Source organism: Schistocerca americana, chromosome 3, assembly GCF_021461395.2.
Source record: "Schistocerca americana isolate TAMUIC-IGC-003095 chromosome 3, iqSchAmer2.1, whole genome shotgun sequence".
NCBI classification, from domain to species: Eukaryota; Metazoa; Arthropoda; class Insecta; order Orthoptera; family Acrididae; genus Schistocerca; species Schistocerca americana.
The window spans coordinates 735667391-735690757 of record NC_060121.1 but is presented as its reverse complement, the minus strand read 5'-3'; the positions used below and the strand labels follow the sequence as shown (position 1 = coordinate 735690757).

At 40.6% G+C, this 23367-nt stretch overlaps 1 protein-coding gene across 1 annotated transcript in view; it reads left to right on the top strand.

Moving 5' to 3' along the window:
• LOC124605791 (phosphatidylinositide phosphatase SAC2) overlaps positions 1 to 23367 on the top strand; it is a 386400-nt gene that overhangs the window by 51165 nt on the left and 311868 nt on the right. The window contains exons 2-3 of the mRNA XM_047137683.1: positions 11440 to 11831; positions 11907 to 12158. Of these exons, the coding sequence (XP_046993639.1) occupies positions 11440 to 11831; positions 11907 to 12158 (644 nt within the window). The remainder of the gene's footprint in view (positions 1 to 11439; positions 11832 to 11906; positions 12159 to 23367) is intronic.

The window sequence follows — 23367 nt, the reverse complement described above, 5'->3', positions numbered from 1 at the left end:
TATTTACACCTCCCAGCCCTCAGAGGCTCACCATTCGTTTGCTGAGAATGGGCTCGATGACCCCGTGGTTCCTGAGCTAGGGACTAGTAAGTGTCGCCAGCCTCTTGTTACTGTAAGCTCTGGGCATTCTTCAATGACCATTATATGGTGTGGCAGCAGAACGTTGTGTGTCGGAGGGAATGGGGATCATGGCTTGACTGTCCAGATTGCGAGGATGGTAAAAACCTCTAGAAAAAAATCTCAATCTCGGGGTGTGCTGCGTCTGATGAGATGCGTGGCTATTGAGATGGAGCTGTCATTGGTGGGCAACCTGCCGCACCTCAAACGAAATTGCTTCCATCCTACATTGGAACTTGCAAGAGTTCAGGACACATTTGGAGGAACTCTGTCTCTTATCTCAGGGTAGACCACTGTGTCTGTGTCTCTAGGAGACTCATTTCCATCACTCGTACACCCCTGAGATATCAGGCTATGTACTCCACAAAAAGGATGACCTACGACAACTTCCCAAACAGTTGCTGTATCAGTGCATGTGCATCATCTGTTGACAGTATGCTCCCTTTACTTGACCCCACATGATGCTATTGATGAAGAGGCCCTAACTGACCTTATTACACAGCTCTCCTGCCCCTTCATCCTCTGTGGTGATTTTAATGCACATAATGTACTTTGGAGCTCTGCAACTACCTGCCCCAGGGGTAGAGCAGTTGAGAGGCTTCTCGTGTCATTGTGTGCATACTCGATAAATGTGGGACAGAGCACTCACTTCTGCGCAGTGACTGGGTCGTTCTCTGCCATTGATCTCTCGCTTTGCTCTCCAGCTCTTGCTCACACTGCTCAATGGGAAGTGGTCGATGACTTGCCTGGAAGTGATCACTTCCTGATCTGGGTTCACCTGCTAGGTGGGGTGGAACCCAAAAGGATACTGCCACAATAGGTGCTTGGTAGAGCCGACTGGACACTTTATAGCCAGTTGGCCCAGTTTGAACATTGTGCAGATATCGAGGCACGGGTGGACCACGCTGCTGCAGCAATCATTACACAGTCCACGGGATGACAGAAGAGGCAGCCTGTCCCTTGGTGGAGTGATGAATGTTGCTCTGCAATCAGGACCAGGCATATGGCTCTGCGTAGATTCAAGTATTGGCTAACTGCAGAGAATCTTGCAGCCTTTCGGATGGTGAGGGCAAAGCGTAGTTGAATTATTAGAGAGAGCAAGAAGAGATTGTTCCAACAGTTCCTGATCACCATTAATTGTTCTACCAAAAGTTCCAGTGTGTGGGAGACCATCAGGAGAATTTCTGGGAGAGGAGACAGGTGCCCCCTGGCTGCTGCAATGGGGAAGGGCACTCTCCAAACCAATCTAAGAGACATTGCCCAGACTGTGGCAGTGCATTTTGCCACAGTTACTGCAACAGCCTGTCAGGATCCAGGATTCCAGCGCCAAAGAGCAGTTGCTGAGAGGTGTAGTTTGAACTTGCGGTCCACCTCTGATGAAGATTACAACTGCCCATTTTCCATGTGGGAGCTGGATTCTGCATTGTCGCCAGCTCGTGACAAATTGCCTGGTCATGATAGGATCCATTACAGTATGCTGTGGCACCCCCCAAGGCAAAACAAAGATATCCTCCTCACACTTTTTAATGCCATTTGGGCATCAGGTCACCTTCCCAACTCGTGGCGTGAGGCAAGTTTAATTCCTCCTTCAAAGTCTGGGAAAGACCGTACATGCCCAAGTAGTTACTGTAGTGTTGCCGTCACTTGGCGCATGGGGAAGACCTTGGAGCAGATGGTCAGTCGCCACCTTGTCTGGATCTTAGAATCCAGGCAACTCCTTAGTCACCTTCAGTGTGGCTTCAGGAGGTATCCGTCCACCTTTGATAACCTAGCCCTCCTCAAGGCGGCTATACAACAGGCTTTCCTACGCCGGCATCACCTTCTAGGTATATTTCTTGACGTCGAGAAGGCCTATGATACCACTTGGAGGCATCTTATCCTCTAGCAGCTTTACGAGTGGGGTTATTGTGGTTCTCTTCCCATTTTTATTCAGTCCTTCCTCTCACCATAATATTTTAGATAGCAAGTCAGTGACATCCTGTCTGATCGCTTTGAGCAGGATAACTGTGTCCCTCAAGACTGCGTTTTAAGTGTGACTGTCTTTGCCATAGCTATTAATAGCATTACATCCATAGTGAAAAGTAATGTCCAATGTTTTGCTCTTCTTCAAGCCTTGCAATGACAACATGCCAGTTGCAACTAACTCCTTGACATTTGGATGAATGGGTGCAGAAGAGTGGTTTTAAGTTTTCCACCAAGAAGTCTCTGTGTGTGTGTGTGTGTGTGTGTGTGTGTGTGTGTGTGTGTGTGTGTGTATATGTTCTTTTTTAACCGTTCCATTTTAAACTTTCCTGAGTTGAGGATAAGGGTCACTGACCTAACTTTTAAAGACACACTGAGGTTTCTGGGCCTCATATTTGACTCTAAGCTTATGTGGTTACCACACCTTAAGGACCTGAAGAAAAGGTCACTTAAGGCTTTAAGTATTTTACAATGTCTTAGCCACAGTACATGGGGAGCAGACAGAGCTTGCCTGCTCCGGATTTACAGGGCATTTGTGCGATCTCTGCTCGATTATGGGTGCATGGTGTATGGGTCTGCGAGAACCTCTTATTTAAAGATGTTGGGTATGCTGCACCATGAAGGGATTTGGTTGGCCATTGGGGCATTCATATCAGGCCTCTGTGCAGAGGCTGGTGAACTGCCACCTCACAGCAGGCGATGGCTACTTAAACTGTCCATACCATACACACCCACCTGCCATAACCCCCCCCACCCCCCCCCCCCCACCCCCACCCCGTGGGTCCGGGCTTAGAATAGGCCTGAGGTATTCCTGTCTGTTGTAAGCGGCGACTAAAAGGAGTCTCTCACGTTTCGGCCTTTATCTGATGGTCCCCTGTAGGGTTTGACCGCCATAATTCAAAATTTTTCAAAATTTTCCTGAATAGTGAGCCAATCGGGGAAGGGCGCCTTACATGGTGCATCGTGTCCATCATGCACTGAGACGTATTGCATCCTTCAAAGACGTGGATCTGCACTTCTGTTCATTCTCTAACTGTTGGGCAAGGTCACCCACCTGGGTGCATATTTTTCCATCAACTGTGCAACATTTAAAACTAAAAGCACTGTACTCACAAAAGGCAGCAGCTCCATGACTTTGGGAAGACAGTTTCAAAATAATTAGTAGGAACGGTATTGGAAATTCATTCATCACTCCTTACTGGCAAATAAATCTGTCACTCTCAAATTGAAATCTTCAATTTTACACATGAATGACTTTTCACAGGATAGCATCCCTAAGTCACTCAGTCATTCTTCTTTCATGATGTTTCGTAGGAACATTTCAATTCTCTTGATCATTGAAAAGTGCCACTCAGTTTCTGATTTTGAGACGGATGTCCTTATTAGCAGTTTCAAAATTTTAACAGTCTCTTCGAATGTGTCACAAAGTTTATCCTCTGTAATTGGCAAAAAAAAAATGGAACTGCACCAGAAACTGCTCTCTGCTCAGGCCTAGCATAGAAAATATGAAACTCACCCTTCAACTTTCTTTTTTCTAAAAGTAGATGTGTGTCTGTTATTTCAAGGTATTTGTTTGGAAAATTTGTAATCTATTTGTCAAACTGATCTACAGTAAATGACTTGGCTGCAGTGAGGTTTCCAATGAACTGAAAATGAAAATGTAACTTTATTTCAGAAAGGATGGCATCACACACTTCCAAAGCATCTCTTTTTGTATGCCCATCAAGAATCAGTCGCGTCTTGGCTGGTATTGTTTCATAATTTTTGAAACTAATCTCGTTAAGGATGTAGTCAATGTCATCTCTGATGTTTTGCATTACCACTTCAAACTTCGCCTTGTTTTGCTTTGGTTAGTTCGGTTATCTTCTTCTGAAGCTATTTAAAAAGTATGTATGCAAGAGGCATTATCTTACAGAAAAATGATAGCCAGAAAATGAATTCATTATCTTGCAGTCTTTGTTTGTATGAACCAGCGTTTTCAATAGTAGAAAATAGTTTTATGCTCTCACTTGTTTTGACAACTTCCATAACAGTAATAAGATTTTCCCTTTCTCCAAAAAACATCTTTTACTACTCGCAAATGGTAATTCTATCTCATGACGCACACACAGGGAAAGCTTTTTCAGGGAAAGTTTTTTTAAATAATGCTATGCAATAATTTTGATCTCTGTGGCGAGTTAGAAAAGAAAGAAGAAATACCTGAAAGATGTGCAAAAAAAGTGCGGACTTTGCGATTAACAGAGGCTGCCAAAGATATAATAAGGTTGAACTGATGCACATAAGAGTGGATGTAGTTTTCATTTGGGTATTTGTTTTTAATTAATTTCTGAACCATATTCTACTTGGAATTCATAACGTTTGCACCATCATAACTCTGAGCTATTAGTTTTGCTTGGTCATTGCCAAGTAATGGTTCAGTTTCTTTCAGAATACTCTCAGCTATAGTATGAGCATTCTGACTTTCTGGATTAACAAAGTTCCAAAATCTTTCAACAGGTATTTCCTCAACAACATAATATAAAACAATAACCAATTGAAATTCACAAGACACATCTGTGGTTTCATCTGCAATTATTGCAACATAATCGGCACATTTTATTTCTTTACAAATTTCATCATGCTACACTTCCAACATGCATTGCACTAGTTCATTCTGAACAATCTTAGAAATGCCTTTGAACGCTGATGCTTAACTGAGATGAACTTGAAGATCTTTACCCAATTCTGTGCTGAATTGAATTAGTTCACGAAAAAAAAACCTTATTTTGAGAGGTATCAAATTCATAATGGCCCCTGAGAGCCAGTTCCAAAGCACCACAGAACTGAATACAGCTTACAATTAAATTCAATATATATCTATTCTTCTCTATATGTTTGTTGTGGCTGTCAATTATTTGTCTGTTACAAATCTAATTTCTTCTGAAAGTTGGTTTTTCCTAGAAATGAAATACTAAGCACATTATTCATGTGTGTCTCTGACATTTCATCTGCTTTCATTTTAGATCATATATGCCCAATATCAGTTATTCTGGTCTTACATCAATGAACATTTCCCCCAAATAACACAGAAGGAAAACAAAAAACAACGTCACCTTTTTCACAGCCACAAATTCATTTGATCTTTTTGTAAATTTCTGGATTGAACTTACAGCATCAATTTTGTGTTTGCTAGTGCGGATTCAGACTCGGGAGTGGCCTACCTAGTGTTTTTTATCTGAATTTTTTCACTGTGAGTCCTGTCGCTAAATGGCATTTTTAATAACTCGTTTATTTTGTTCATGTTTGCAACTTTCACAGTCAACTGAATCTTTCCGTACAGTTAACACTGTACACACAGCTATATACGGTCAATTACTTGACCTCACAATAATGACAACATGTTTGTACAGAACTACATTACATGAACGTAATAAGTATAAACAGAAATACTGTACTGTTGTTGGCGAAACAGATGGTCAACAGGTAATGAATACGTTAGTTTTTTTGTCCCGTAGCAATAGCCACGCTGTTGTGAAATATACCAATATAGTTATTTATGACAATACTAGTTATACCTGGCGAACTTTGTTCCGCCTCTGAAAATCTTTATATGTTATAGCTGACCCGGCAAACGTTGTTTTGCCATATAAATTATCTCTAGTCTATAAGAATAATGTATACATGTAACACAATGTACACGTGTAACACAATAGCTGTTGTTGGCGGGAGCTCGTGACACAAACAGTAATAATGGCCGAAAACTGTGTTGGAAGTGACAAAAGGCTTAGGGAGAAGTCCGGCAGTATTGTCCAATATTAGTTCTAGCATTTCTACGGTAGATCGTGTGAATTTAACAATTGCAGCCAATGCACGGCTTGTCCATGAGCATACAAACATAGCGGCAATTTCGTGTCGAAACGTGTTTGCCAGCATTATGAATATAAGGCTAAGCGCACACGCATAGACTTTTATTGTACACAAAAATATTGTACAATTAAATTCTTTTAGAGTAACAAAGGAGAGCGTAGAAACTTCTTTGTTCCACTAAAAGAATTTGATCATACGATATATTTCCGTACAATAAAAATCAATGCGTGTGTGCTAGGCCTAAATGTTGGTTTGGTGAATGACGCGTGCTACCTAGTTAAACATCTTGGTCTAGTTATGTTGATTCAAAGAGGGATATTTGAGTCGTTGCTTTTGGTATGTTTTCTTCAATTACCTATCTATCGAATAGTGAAAGACTATCACCGGTAGACACCTGGTGGGGATAACTGATCAAGTGATGATTGATCAGTTATCGACCGGGGTTGAAAATTATTAAATTACTAAAATCGCTATTAAAAAATAGGGGTTGGTGGTAGAAGGGTGAAAATTTAGGTTTGCTTGTATTTTGTAATGCCACAACATAAAAAAATAAAAATAAAAAGTTCTATCCAAAAAATAAGCTTGGGGCGGACCACCCTTATCACTTCGGGGTATGAAAAATATTCTCTGGCGTACTGGATATACAGGGTTATTACAAATGATTGAAGCGATTTCACAGCTCTACAATAACTTTATTATTTGAGATATTTTCACAATGCTTTGCACACACATACAAAAACTCAAAAAGTTTTTTTAGGCATTCACAAATGTTCGATATGTGCCCCTTTAGTGATTCGGCAGACATCAAGCTGATAATAAAGTTCCTCCCACACTCGGCGCAGCATGTCCCCATCAATGAGTTCGAAAGCATCGTTGATGCGAGCTCGCAGTTCTGGCACATTGTGTCTGTTCATTTCACCATTAAGAAAAAATGTTGCTTCATCAGTAAAAACAAGTTTCGCACTGAACGCATCCTCTTCCATGAGCTGTTGCAACCATGCCGAAAATTCAAAGCGTTTGACTTTGTCATCGGGTGTCAGGGCTTGTAGCAATTGTAAACGGTAAGGCTTCTGCTTCAGCCTTTTCTGTAAGATTTTCCAAACCGTCGGCTGTGGTATGTTTAGCTCCCTGCTTGCTTTATTCGTCGACTTCTGCGGGCTACGCGTGAAACTTGCCCGCACGCGTTCAACCGTTTCTTCGCTCACTGCAGGCCGACATGTTGATTTCCCCTTACAGAGGCATCCAGAAGCTTTAAACTGCGCATACCATCGCCAAATGGAGTTAGCAGTTGGTGGATCTTTGTTGAACTTTGTCCTGAAGTGTCGTTGCACTGTTATGACTGACTGATGTGAGTGCGTTTCAAGCACGACATACGCTTTCTCGGCTCCTGTCGCCATTTTGTCTCACTGCGCTCTCGAGCGCTCTGGCGGCAGAAACCTGAAGTGCGGCTTCAGCCAAACAAAACTTTGAGTTTTTCTATGTATCTGTAGTGTGTCGTGACCATATGTCAATGAATGGAGCTACAGTGAATTTATGAAATCGCTTCAATCATTTGTAATAGCCCTATACATGTAAAATTTCATCAGAACCTCGATTGAGCTGTTTTGTAGGAGTATGGCAACTAACACTGTGACACGAGAATTTTATATATAGGGATTTAATGTATTATTTCCATCTTTGATTAATTGAACATTAATTTGTGTTTAGGAATGCATCAGCATTAACTTGCAAAAATATTGTAAAACTGGATAACAAGAAATTTGCACCCCAATGTATTCTAACATGATTGCTAGATGGCAGATCGTGCTTCTATAGGTTCTGCACTTCACTGTTCTCTGGCAGAAAGAATGTAAAGCTCTGAGTCAGACCAGCTGTGGCTCCATCTCTGTCATAAGCAATGTGTAGAAACAGACAGCAGAGCCTTTCGCATAGTGCTTATGAGGGCAGATGGTGCCAGTCTGCAGTTGGCTCCAAGCTTCAGAAAACTACTGTGAGAGCACGCCTCTTCAAACCAGAAAATACATACTCAAAAACAATGTTTTAGGTGCAATTTGCGTAGATTTCTTTCTTTATTTTTCATACAAGTGGTGCCATGGCACAGCGGCACTATCTCAGAAGCCGCCCCTGATTAATAATGTGATAAGGTGATATAATTCGTGAAAATAGACGGACTATCGCCTAAATCCCAACACACAGGGAAACTAGTGGAAAGGGCCAACTCAACTGGATTTGACCCAATATAAACAATCCAGAGCGGGGAAATTCAAAGTGACAAACTAAAAGTACCATTAAGGCTCTTGCGCGTAAATATACAATATCTTAGAAATAAGCTCAATGTTTTGCAGACTTTTGTAAATGATCATTCACCTCATGTAGTTGTGTTAACCGAGCATGGACTGAAATCTGAGGAAATTATTTACTTTAAACTAGATGGCTCTTTCCTAGGAAATAGCTACTGTAGACAGCATCATAATGGTGGAGGTGTAGCAGTATTTGTTACAGAGCAGCTCAAAGTAAATAAATTAAACCATCTAGATCTGTATAACAATGAAGGCTTGACTGAAGTGACAGGTGTTGAACTTCGTATCCAGGGTTGCGGAAAGGTCACAGTGAAACAGAAAATTATTGGGATTTATCATCCACCAAAATCAGAGGTAGGGCGTTTCATAGATATTTTTAGTAGAATAGTGGGACACTGTGACCCAAACGAGGTAACAATACTTGGCTAATTGATACCCTTAACTCCTATAATCTTATGAATGCAGTAAATTCAGATACAAGAGTAACTCAGTCTACTTCTAGTAGAATAGACTACATAATACTAAGTAAAGAGGTAAAAGATAGTATTAGATGCTGGAATGGACTTCCACTACTCAGACCACAAATGTCAGTTTGTAGACTATGAACACACAAGTATCCAAGAAAGGACTCAGGTCGTAGAGCATAAAAGAATGCTTAAAGAGAAAAACATTAATGCTTTTAAAAGTAAACTAGCATCTGAGGAATGGCAACTAATTCTTCAGCAAAAAGGGTCCGAATACAAATGGGCCAAATTTTAAGATATTATTTTACAAAATCTTAATTTTTGCTGCCCAGTGAAAGAAATTAAGAAAGTAGTAACTCGCAAAAACAAAAAAAAAAAAAAAATAAATAAATAAATAAAAAAAAAAAGCCAGACTGACTCTTCCAGCTTACATGATTAAACTCAGGTAAAATATCGAGGATCTAAGTGTGTTACATAAGTCAACTAAATTGCAAATATTTAAGGATACTTACAATCAAGCTAAAAAAACAATTTCAGGAACAGCTCTCAAATTTAAAAAAACAGATCCTAGATAAGGAAATAGCTCAGTCAACAAATATAGGGAAGACTTCATGGAATGTAACAAATAGATATGGCAAAGCCACCCCTAAGTTAGATGCTCAAATTGACAGAATGCAACATGAAGGAAACCATATTAATGATCCAGATAAAATCTGCAATATATTTAATTTATATTTTATATCATCAGCTGTGAATCCAGTTAATTACACAGGTATGACTCAGACAGTAAAGCCTTACCCTAGGCTGGAAACTGCTTTTGAATTTAAGGAAGTGAGTATGGAAGAAATAGGAAAAATAATGAATAACTTAGAGAATAGGACCTCATCTGGCTGAGATGGACTGAGTAGTATTATAATAAAAACTGCAATATGGAATTAGTTGGAATAATTACCCATATGATCAACATTACTATCAGGGAGCACACATTTCCAAATTTATTGAAGAAAAGTACAGTTAAACTTGTGCGCAAGAAAGGATCAAAAGAAGAGCTGTCAAACTTAACTTCAGGCCCATGTCACCAATACCAATTTTCGGTAAAATATTTGAAATTGTTTTGCTGACTCAACTTATTATTTCTCAAAGAATAATTTACAAGCAGAAACACAACATGGCTTCAGAAAGCATCACAGTACCATTACGGCAATTACTGAATTTCTCCACAAGGTGTATGATGCCCTGGATGAAGGAATGCAGAAGCAGGGATATTTCTAGACCTTACTAAAGTATTTGACTCAATGAACCGTGCGCTACTACTAAGAAAACTGGAAACTTACAATATAAATGCCACATCCATACACCTACTGATCATTTATCTAACCAATCGTAAGCAGTGTACAAAGCTGAGTTGTGAAATTAATGATCAGATCAAACATTTCAAACCAGCTATGAAACAGTAAAACAAGGTGTATCTCAGGGCTCCATATTGGACCCTTTCCTTTTCCTGGTCTAGATTAATAATTTAGAGGCACCTCTGTACTCCCAATTAGTAAGTTATGCAGATGATACCTCACTTTTGTTCTTTTGCAAACAAACTAATGACTTGACATTGGCTGCAACTGATGGCTTTAGTCAAATAACTACTTACTTCCACGATCAAGGTCTAAAAGTCAATATTAGCAAATCCCAGCTGTTACCATTTAAACTTGGTAATTCATACCAAACCTGTATTGGTAATATAAGTGGCATCAAAAAAGTAGACACTGACAAATGTAAATTTTTGGGGATATACCTAGACGAAAATCTTAGGTGGGTAGACCATATCAATTTTGTATGCTATAAAATCAGCAGTTCACAGCACTTAATTAAATTAGCATTCTATCAAAATTAGTCTCTCAACAAACATTAAAAACTGCTTATTATGGGACAGTATTTGCATATATTAATTATGGAATAGAGGTACGGGAATGTGCTGCTGATAGTCACATGAACAGAATCCTAAAACTGCAGAAAAGAGCAGTCAGGACCATGCATCGACTTGGATACGGAGAGTCATGTAGGGAAACCTTTGTACAACATAAATATCTAACAGTATATTCCTTGTATCTGTGCAAATTAATAACATTCTTTATGGACCATAAATATAATGAAACTAAATGCTCTGATGTGCATACCCATAACACAAGACAAAAAGATTGCTTCTTCTGTGAGAGAACTAAACTAAAGACAACAGATCATAGTCCTTGGATTAATTGCCAGATATGGTTTAACAAACTCCCAAGTGCTATAAGATGCCACAGAGGTAAAGTATTCAAAAGGGAATTTAAAATCATTCTTAACTCTCTCAAATGTTTGTACTCACTGAATGAATACCGATATTAAAATGTAGCTATTCTTAAATGTAGGCCTAACTCTTCTATCTATATGATGTACTGTTCCGAGGTGATTGTAATATACATTATTTCTGTAACAACACACTGTAAATGTAAATACCTATACTATGTAAAAACTGTATGTTGTGTTATGAAGTTCTGTACCATATGTTGCCAAGTGCATCACCCGTAAGTGGCTTCTTGTACATGTGAATTGCAAATTCCTACTGTTTGTTCAAAAATTGTTTAAAAATGCTATGACATTTGCAAAAATTACCAGTTGGTGACTATATGCAAAAAAAGATAAAGAATAAATAAATAAATAAATAAATAGTGTTTCTGTATCTCTGACTGTAGCCTAATTACTTTTCTTTTCTTTAGGCTGGGATCTCTCAACAGCAGATGACCCTGATTGCCTTGGAGTCTTCTATGGAATCATTGGAAAAATTGAACTACATTCTGTTGTTGAAAGCCGTTTGATTCTTGTAAAAGATTATGCGATAGTGGGTGACCTTCCAGGTGGTAAAACAGTTTACAAAATAAAATCCATAGTTTTCCTGCAGCTTGGTACTTCCAGTGAAAATGCTGACTTAGGTCTTCATCCCTGCAAAAAACATCAGAATGGAATGTCTGTCAAGAAGACTGGAGGTGCTGTGGGAATATTTGAAATGCATCAAAAGGCAGCATTAGCAAAAACATGGGGCACAATGAAGTCTGCAGCAAACACCATAAAGACAACAACACAACAGGCAGCTGCTCTTGCAACATCCCAGGTAGAGGTTTGGTATGTCACATCCTATCAGTGGTGTTTGGAACATTCTCAATAAAAACAAGTTAAAAATTTTCAGGTAAAAGCTGGAAAGCGGCGAGACAGTAAAGATAAAGAAAAATTTGAACGACGAATTTTGGATGAGTTGCAGAGAGTTTTTACTGACACAGATTCATTCTATTTCTCTTTATCAACTGATCTGACAAATTCCTTGCAGCGACAAGCAAATCTTAATGTCAGTAATGAGAAGAATACATTATCATTCTGGAAGACAGTGGATGATCGATTTTTCTGGAATAAACACATGCTAAGTGATATCTTGGCATTGGGGGTGAGTATCTTAGTGTACTGCTGTGCCTCATATATTTTATGTTCAGTGGAGTGGTAATTAGTATGCTGTAGATTTGTTCACTGTTATGCATTACATTGTGGAATGTGGTATGTATATAACAGTTCATTTGTAAGGCTGCATTAAAATGCTCCTTACAGCACACCAACTACTTTAAATTGGGAATTGTTTAAGGAAAAAGAGGCAGATTTAGTTTACTTGGCACTGAAGTTAAGACATACCCATTGAGTTTAAAGGGACTCGGGCATAATCAGTTACTTATTGCACAATAATATTGTGTCAGTATCGTGAAAAATGTGAGGTCAAGAATGACAATATTTTTGTGCAGTATTTACGCCTGGGGCACATCAGTTAGAACTTTGTCTTAGCAAAAATGTCAGCACTTGGTGATGTGGAACTCACATGCATTGCAATTGTAATAGTTACATGCTGAAAGAAAGGAGCATGTGGAAGTGGCAAAGGGCAAAAAAGTAGCTTGGAAGGCGTCCTACACAATGGGTTATGAACATGCTAAGAGAGCTTGCAGCAGAGCTGGATGACTGTGGGAACTAGGATGAATGAGGAATCATTCAAGAAATTTGTGAACCTCATTACATCTTATATACACAGAAAAGTTACTGTTCACATATTTCTCAGATTTCATTTTTCCCTATGCTGGAAGCAATGAATAAATGTAAAAGGAGTAAGATATATTATTGTAGAGTATTATAGGAAGGTGGTGCTGCTATGTATTTCTGCAATAAATAATTTAAGCTTCTGAAATGAAAAAATAAGCAGTTACATTGTTCTTTCCCTGCGATTAAACACTTTTTTGAGTGTTTTTACAGCTAATTACTGAGTAAGTATCAAATATGTAATCAAACTACTTCCATAAATGAACTTGGAGATGATTTCTTTCATCTGTTTTTCCTGATGTATACATATCTATATGGTGTTGCTGTATCAGTGGTTTATACATCTGCAAATCATGAAGTCTTGGCTGGAACAGCCGTGTATTGCACTGTACCATCCTTACATGGTTCAGTATATTGCACAACATGTTTATCGAGTATTAATATTTTTAAATCTCTGCAGTCTTCTTCAATACATTACTCAAACTATCATTATTGCTCGATCTTATTGTGCAATAAATAGTATTGTGCAATGAATATTGAGTGTCTAATTTCTGTTTCAGAGCGACGGAGACAAAGATGAAACTTCTTGAGTGTCTTACTTCACTGATCTTATTTTCTGATCCTCTACTCCATTGCCAGAGTGGCTAGTAATCTACTCTTGTTCATTAGACTCCATGATATTAAGATTTTAAAGCTACTAGTCATTGTGTGAAGAATGAATTTTCCACTCATAGTCCTTCATTTCACAATCCTTCTGAGACACCACCTTCCTATGGGGCAACAGTTTCAGAAACATGTGAAACCAGTAATGCTATCTGCAAAGTCATGTTATATATTATGAAAGACTACTTCATTTTCCTTCAGTAAAATCTTTCATCAAGTCAGGTTTGCTATTTATTAAAAAACTAGCAACCAACCCTTCCTTCACAGAAGTAGCGTAAGTACCTATGACCAAACAGCTTGTCTGGTGTAACGATAGCAAATTATATACGCAGGCAGGGGACGTGAATTTATAATGTGTGTAGATATTTTCACTTAGGATCCTAAATCAAGTACCAGTTACAATAGCAGGGTCATCAACAAGCACTAACGCTTGACACAGAAAGCACATTTATTGAGCACACATGAATTTTATCATCAGATTCTACACATGAAAGTGCAGATGTATCTTAACTGCCTACCTCAGTACAGAGTGCTCCCATTTATATATGCATGGAGTGTTCTAGAAAATTACAATACTCCATGAATAAATAAGTCTCATGATCTACTGGAAGTCACTAATTCAAGTGATAAATAATTGCAGGAGGTGGTAATTATGCCGATGACATGTCATCACTACACTATGGGGAACATAAGTAGGATGCAGCGTTGCACACACTCCTTCCTAAACAGTGACCAGCTGTTTCCAAGTGGAGTACCTATAGCTTCCTGGATCTAGTTATATTCAGTGGTTTATTGTATGGCAGTACATGTGAATTATTGCATTTTAGTTGTGTTGCTGAAGTCCTGTTTGAATGGGATAACCTCCATAATAGCATTACTGTTAACGTTTCTTGCAAAAGAAGTGCCTATCACCAATATGCAATTCAGCACTTTATATGGTTTCATACGATGGACCTGAAGTGTAATTGTCTTATGTCACTAATCCTTTTTTATGATGCTCTATTTCATTGCTAAAGTGGCTAGCATCTGCTCATGCGCATTATGTTCCATGAACTTATGACTTCAGTGTTAACAGCCGTTATGTCAAAAATAAATTTTCTGCTTATAGTCCTAATCTACAGTTTTTTGAGAGTCTGCCTTACTCTGTGACAACAGTTACATGGCACACGCGCACTGCGGAGAGCACCATTTGCCTTCCTCGCCAGACTGCAGGATTCTCCGGAAAGAAAGGAAAATCATGGATTTCAAGACCCTGGACTGACTGACCTACACTGAGGCTAAGAGAGAGTTTGAATGCCTGCATCCTGTGTGTATGACCGCTATGACTGTTCTAGCCTCATCAGCTTCGCAACCCCAGTCAGCACTCAGAGCCAGAAGACTACACCTGCTCCCTTCACGGTGGGGGACACTTCACTCCCTGTTGCCCCTGCACCACCTACTTCAGGAGCAACACCCCTCAACCATCGGGGACATCCATCCCCACTTCTAAGTTGGAGAAGCATACAACTTTTCGGTTCCTCTCGCTAGGAAGGGGTCACTCCTTTCCCAGGTTTCTGGTAGTGGGAAAGATGACACCCACCAGTGGCTGAAGAGCCCAAAAGCAGCTGGTCGTAGGGCTTGACGCCCTCCTCAGTCCCAGAGACTGAATCAATGAAGTCCTCCCAGCCAGGGAAACCCAAGGAACAGCGATAGAAATCCAAAAAGATTATCTCCAAGACCAAGGGAATTGTGGTGGCACCCACACCACCACTACCTACAAGCTCTGCATCTGCAGATGAAATGGAGATTCTGGCATCTGCTGAGGACCCTCAGACAACGTGTATATAGACTGCTCAGACAATAAGTCGGTGGCAGCAGGTGACCCTGAGGTGTAAACTGCCTCATTGAATGTTCCATGCCTTCCCAGTCTCCTGACGACATCATCCTCCAGTGGAATTGCAGAGGTTTTTACCACCGCCTGGCTGAGCTACGGCAACTGTTAAGATTTACACCTGCTGTCTGCATTGCCCTCCAGGAAACCTGGTTCCCAGCAATTCGGACCACTGCTCTCCACAGCTATAAGGGATATTACAGGAAGCGTAGCGATTGTTATAGAGTGTCAGGTGGAGTTAGTGTTTGTGTCCTAAACTCAGTCTGTAGTAGAACTGTGCCCTTCAAATCCCTCTTTGAGCTGTGGCTGACGGAATAAGGGCGACACAGGAAATAACTGTCTGCAATGTTTATCTTCTTCCAGATGGTGCAGTACCCCTGAATGTATTAGCTGCACTGATTGATCAACTCCCTAAACATTTCCTACTTTTGGGAGACTTTAATGCTTATGACCCTTTGTGGGGTGGCACCCTACATACAGGCCGAGGCAGAGATGTCGAAACTTTACTGTCTCAGTTCGACCTCTGCCTCTTAAATAATGGGGCTGCCACACATTTCAGTGTGGCTCGTGGTAGTTACTCGGCCATTGATTTATCAATTTGCAGCCCAGGGCTTCTCCCATCTATCCACTGGAGAGCACATGATGACATATGTGATAGTGACCATTTCTCCATATTCCTGTCACTGACCCAGTGTCAGGCCCATGGACACTTGCCCAGAAGAGCTTTAAACAAGGCGAACTGGGAAGCTTTCACCTTTGCTGTCATCACTGAATCTCCCCCACACGGTAACATCAATGTGATGGTTGAGCAGGTGACTACAACAATCCTTCCTGTGGTGGAAAACGCGATCCCTCACTCCCTAGGATGCCCCCGTCAAAAGGCAGTCCCTTGGTGGTCACCGGAAGTTGCTGCAGCAATTACGGAGCATCGGCAAGCTCTACAGCAGCATAAGCGGCACCCTTACCTGGAGCATCTCATAGCCTTTAGGTGGCTACATGCCCGCGTTCGCCAACTTATCAAACAACGGAAGCAGGAATGTTGGGAGAGATATGTCTCAACCATTGGGAGCCATACGTAACCTTCCCAAGTCTGCAGGAAGATCAAACAAGTTTTCGGGTACCAGAGCCCAATAGGTGTTCGTGGTGTTAACATAAATGGTTTGTTATAAATGGCGCAGTGTTGCAAATGCTATTGCTGAGCACTTTGTTGAGCACTATGCTCGAGCCTCTGCATCAGAGAATTACCCCCCAGCCTTCCGCACTCTCAAATGGCGGCTGGCAGGGAAAGTCCTCTCATTCACGTCACACCACAGTGAATCCTATAACGCTCCATTTACAGAGTGGGATCTCCTCAGTGCCCTTGCCGCTTGAAGTGGATAGCTATTGGCCCATCAGCCTCACCAATGTTCTTCGTAAGCTGCTGGAATGTATGGTGTATGGTGTGTCGGCGGTTGGATTGGGTCCTGGAATCACATGGCCTACTGGCTCCATGTCAGGGCGGCTTCCACCAGGGTTGCTCTACCACTGATAATCTTGTGTCCATTGAGTTTGCCATGTGAATAGCCTTTTCCAGACACCAACACGTGATTCCTGTCTTTTTTTCATTTACAAAAAGTGTATGACACACCTGGCAACGGCATATCCTTGCCACATTATATGAATGGGGTCTCAGAGGCCCACTTCGGATCTTTATCCAGAATTTCCTGTCGCTTTGTACTTTCCTTGTCCAAGTTGGTGCCTCTCATAGTTCACCCCATATCCAGGAGAATGGGGCCCTGCAGGGCTCTGTATTGAGTGTATGTATATTGTTAGTGGCCATTAATGGTCTAGCAGCAGTTGTAGGGCCTTCTGTCTCACCTTCTCTGTATTTGGATGACTTCTGCATTACGTACTGCTCCACCAGTACTGGTGTTGCTGAGTTTTGTCTATGGGGAGCCACCCACATGGTGCAGTCATGGGCTCTAGCCCACGGTTTCCAGTTTTTGGCCACAAAGTCATGTGTTATGCACTTCTGTCGGTGTCGTACCATTCATCCAGAACTAGAACTTTACCTTGATGACAATCCACTCACTGTAGTGGAGACATATCGATTCTTAGGACTGGTCTTCAATGCCCGATTGACTTGGCATCCTCACCTTCGTTAGGTTAAGTGGAAGTGGTGGCAACACCTCAATGCCCTCCACTGTCTGAGCAACACCAACTGGGGTGCAGATTACTGTACGCTGCTGCTGCTGCTACAGAGCCCTCGTTCAATCCTGCTTTGACTATGGGAGTCTGGTTTATGGTTCGGCGGTGCCCTCAGCATTGTGTTTACTCGACCCAGTGCACCAATGTGGTGTTTGCATAGTGACAGGAGATTTTAGGACGAGTCCGGTGACCAGTGTCCTGGTGGAGGCCAGAGTCCCTCCATTGCAGGTTAGGTGTGCACAACTACTGGCCAGTTATGTTGCACACGTTCGTAGTTCTCCTGCACATCCAAATTACCGTCTCCTTTTCCCACCCACAGCGGATTATCTCCCACATCGGCGGCCCAGGTCAGGGCTTCCAATTGCAGTTCGTGTCCGATCTTTTCTTTCCAAACTGGAGTTCTTGCCTTTACCACAGGTCCATTCACCTACACCTCTCCATGGTGTACACCTAGGCCGCGGATTCACCTGGACCTTTCACATGGCCCTAAGTACTCAATTAACCCTGCGGCTCTCCACTGCCACTTCCTCTCGATTCTTGACATGTACTGAGGCCATGATGTGGTTTACACCAACTGCTCAGTGGCTGATGATTGCGAATTGCTTTGGCTTCGCTTAAGTCCATGGAGTATATATTGAGTAGCGTTCCTTGCCCGATGGCTGCAGTGATTTGACTGCCGAGGAGCTGGTGGCTAGCTCTCGTGCTCTTGAGCTCATCCATTCATGCCCTGGGGAGTCGTTTCTTCCGTGTACTGACTCCTTGAGCAGCTGACAAGCTATCGGCCAGTGCTGCCCTCGTCATCCTTTGGTGACGACCATCCAGGTGTCCATCATGCCGACAGGCTGGCCAAATAGGCTACATGGAAGCTGCTTATGGAAATTCGCTTATCTGCAACTGACTTGCATTCAGTACTATGCCGCTAGGTTTTGCAGCTTTGGGAGACCGAATGGCATAACCTCAGTATGCACAACAAACTGTGTGCCATTAAGGAGACTAAAAATGTGTGGAAGACCTCCACGCGGGCCTCTCGCATGGACTCCGTGGTTCTCTGCTGGCTCTGCATTGGCCACACTTGAGTGACTCATGGCTACCTCCTGTGCCGTGATGGCCCAACTCAGTGTCGGTGTGGCGCCTGGCTGACAGTGGCCCATATCTTGGTGAGCTGTCCTTCTTTGGCTGCCCTGAGATGGACTCTTCAGGTACTGCCTTGTTGCCATTAATTTTAGCTGACAACGGTCTTCTGCTCTCTTATTTTTATCCCTTCTACTAGTTTGTTGCTTCTCTCTGTGGTTTTCTTTTCCTGTTTTGTTCATAGTTGTGTTGGTTGTCCTTCCGTTGTTCTTCTGGTTCTTCCTTTCTCCTGTTATTGTGCTGTATGTCTCCTTCCTTTTCTTCTTTCCCTTGTGTACTTCTTTTACCGGGAACAAAGGAATCTTGTGTGTATTAAATCATTATAATTGACTTTGTAGGTGACATATGACAAATGATGTAGGATGCGGTTTGGGCCAGACTAACACTTATATAATTCTTCTGATAGCCTACCCAACCTTCTGCACAAATGTATAAATCCATTGTTGCTTATCTAGGTTGTAGCTTGGTGTTTAGCATTGTAACATTCAGAGTCATTATTGTGGGTGTTTGAGGTTCCTGCATGTGCCATCTGTCTTAATTCTTCAGTAATGTAGATGAGTTCTTTGATGCAATCAAATGCTTTATAAATTGTAACAGGAAAGAAAGTACCCATTGTTGATTCAGTCTCTTGACAGTAGAGCAGGAAAAATGGCTTGTAATTCTGCAAGTCTTGCTTTGCTGTGTTGTATGCAATTGTAATGACAGGCAGTATTGTATCACAGTCTCTGTTTGATATCGACATATATTGAGAGCATATCTGCTAACACCACATCAAAAGTTTGGGGAAGCCATTCATCTGTGGGATGTAGATAGTTGTCATCCTGAGGATGATGATGCATTTTGGTGTTACTTCTGACACCAGTCTTGACTGGAATACTTTTTCATGATAAGAGACCATTGCACTAGGTGACACATGTTTCAAAATTACGTTTTCTACAATAAAACTGTCAGTTTCTGGAGCTTTAGTTGTTAGTACAGCTTTGTGACATTGTAGCAGATTATGTACTCATTGAGCACTACTGCCCATTTATTCCCATTTTCTGGGTTGAGAAACCTACCCAGCAAGTGAATTCCAGACAAATGAAATGGAACAACTGGAGAAGGAATTGCTATGGGTAAATCATTAATAGCATCAAAATAAGTGCTATGGAGAAACCACTTTGGTTATGTAAAAGATTGATGTTAAGCTGAAATAGAGTTCTTTAAATACACTCAACAGGTGTCCTCTGCCTGCTTTCTGTAAATGTTCCTCTTGTTCTGTTGGTTTATTGGTGATTGCTACATATATAAAGCCAGAGAAATTATTTGAATGAAATTATTGAATCTAAAAAGAAAATTATTCTGAGTAAAATAAAAAAGGATATTGGAAAGTATCAATTTTCTTAAAAAATGGTAGAAGATTTAAATATAAACTTCTCAATTGACAGTTGCCATAATTATTATCCCAACATACAATGATGAGCCAAAATATCAACCACTGCCCACCACAAGACTGAATTTCGCTCTGGTGACATTGCGGGCACGTAACAATGGTAAAGAAGTATACATGTGGGGAAGAGACAAATGGGGAATCATTCTAGCAGTGATACTTTCCATGAATGGGGAAATCCACTGGTGTAAGTGGCTTTGACAAAAGGCAGATTTTGGAGCCAGGTGCCTGGGAATGAACAGCTTGGAAATGGTGAAGTTTGTAGACTGTTCATGTGCTACTGTGTGAGCATCTCTGAAAGCTGAGGCCACAGCAGCCAGAGAATGGTGTGTGTGTGTGATTTTTATATATATATATATATATATATATATATATATATATATATATATATATATATATATATATATATATATATATATATATATATATATATATAAAAAAAATCATGCTGTGGTGGGACGGGTCATTCACCTGGGCTTGTATGTGACCTGTGGTAATAATTGAAGACAACATTACAGGTCCACTCTAACATTACTACAGACCACAGCATCCTTTTGTGCTTGATGTCGTCCTTGACGGCAGTGGCATCTTCCAGCAGAATAATAGTCCAGGTCAGATTATTGCTTTGGTCGCATGATAGTGAATTCATGTTGATGTCTTGGCCATCAAATTCACTGAATGCAACCAGATGGAATGCTTCTGGGATGCTATAAGGCACCAGCTCAGTGCCCTCAAACAACCAGATCACAATTTAAATGAAATGCATTATCTGTAGGTAGACATATGGCGCCATACGCTTTTGTGGAGACCTTCTACAGACTTGTCGATTCCATGCCACAATAATCACTGCTGTATTGCACTCCGAAGTTGGACCAATACACTAGTATGCAGGTCATCTGCATGAGTTGCTTGAGGTAGAGAGACCCATATGGCTGACTGAAGTCAGTATCAGATGCCTTAGCTACAAAATAAATGCCAAGCTTAAAGCTTGCATATATTTTTGAACGACCCTAGAAAATTAAGAACAACCTCAAACCGGTGATTACACCAAAAGGGGCTACTTTAGTGTCACTAAATATTGTAATCATATACACAGATAACCCAGTAACAGAAACAAATTAACAGGAGGAGCTTTATTAGGCAGAGAAACTGAACACGGCTGAAATAGTGTAATTGATCATATTTTTTAGAATTGGCCAAGGGCTTAAACTATTTTATGTTTTATGGTGAAGTATACTAGCAACTTGATTGATTAGCTGTTGGTAACAGTCTTGCCAGGAACCCTGTAATAGTTCATCTGGAGAACAAATTCTTTAAGGAATTCCTGCAATTGTAAGAGACAGCTGGCTAATACATACACTGTGTAGGCAATGACATTGTATTAGTCAACAATGACCACACAAAAATTAATAACTGAGTAAAACTGATAGTTATTGTGAGCAGGAAAGGTAATTGGTATGATGCCTGATGCCTAAACTTGACAAACAGAAAAAAATCAAAATTTAAATTTATTAAAACACTAGTTTTATTTTTCCTGCAATTTTTGATTTAATATAGGATGTTTTGTATGTGCTCTTAGTCTTTTTGAGGAAGCAGTTGGTAAATAAAACCTCTTTATGTCAACTGAATTATAATTCTCACATTTTTTATAGCTGTCACTTTTAGAAATTAAAATTGCCACCTAATGGGACTCGCATGGAAGCAGAGTCCAAAGAATTTTGACTTACTGACGTTGCCTGAAAACCAAAAATATTCTAATTATTACATTTACTTTTTTTGTGCTATACAAAAGCACAAAGTGGTTACTTGAAATAGAATATTATTCCTTTCATCCAACTTTCATTTTCCTTGATTTGTTTTCTCAGCTTTCAAAGTATTATTTATTCGCAAGGAAAATTATACTGATCTTGAACAGTGCATTGGTTGACATGTTTCCAACTTTGTTTAGAAGTCTTCTGTGAAAATTTTCTATGTATTTCCCTTTTTGTGAACTACGTGTGTTTCAACTAAAACTTAACTTTTAAGAAGAGAAAATATGTTTAGAGAAGGCAGATGTGTTGTCTGCAAGTGGTTTTCTGATCTCAAAGACAGAATTCGATTGATTGCTGTTCCATTAGTCAGAACACTGTTTTGCAAGTGGAATTCTGGATAAAATTCCTAGATGAGAACAAACAGTTGTTCTGTCACACTTTTTCAACTTCTTTATTCATTGTAATTGCAGCTTGGCTAGCCTCTTTGAGGTTGGTACTATAGCTAGAGGAAACAAAATGTTAACATTGATGGTGCAGTTTTCATTTTTACTGGTGGAAATTCTTAACCCATATTTCCACAGTTCCAGTGCTTTGTAGGGACTAACTACCTTACTAAAACAATAGCTGTTGATTCACACAGGAAATTACACTTACAGAGAAGAGTGGCTACTACATTTGTTGGAACTGTTTTACCATTGATTGGAGTTATTGCTGAATTACCTTTCACAATTTTCTCTGATCACTGAATCCTGACAACACTGCACACTGGAAACTGTAATAAAAGTTAATATTTCATCTGTTTCCACTAAGGACACAATGTACCACATTTAGTAATCAACAGGTTGCAGATTGTCCCAGGTCATAAATGTTTGAGAAAATGTGTGTGTGTGTGTGTGTGTGTGTGTGTGTGTTAGTGAACTCTGGCTCGAAATATGCTGTGATTTATTATATTCAACAAACATGAAACTCATAAGTTTTAATAAATGATAACATTTTGTAGGAAAGTTCTGGTAGAATGTAAATATTTTAGGAGTAAAGGAGACCACTTACAAAAATGGAACCTTTGAGTCATTGACAGACATACACAAGAAAGGAACAAAACATGCTAGCATTTGGAGTTATCTGTTTTCGAGCTAGAGTACGTGTGTGTGTGTGTGTGTGTGTGTGTGTGTGTGTGTGTGTGTGTGTGTGTGTGCACGCGTGCACACGCCTGCGCGTCCGCACACACACACACACACACACACACACACACACACACCACCTATGCCTCTACTTGGTTCCGGCTGGACACACAATACCAGAGGATTGCAGTTTGGCAAGTGGCTTGTGGTGGGGTGGGGGTTGTGTGGGGTGGGATAGGGAGGAAGTGGGGGGGAAGCAGGTGGGATGAGAGAGAGAGAGAGAGAGAGAGAGAGAGAGAGAGAGAGAGAGAGAGAGAGAGATGACAGGCAGGAAGAGCGGTTGAGATGGCTTCAGTTTGTCTCTCTGCTACCATTGATTTCTTTTTTGAATAAAAGCTTTAAAACTGTAATGATATTGACCAAAT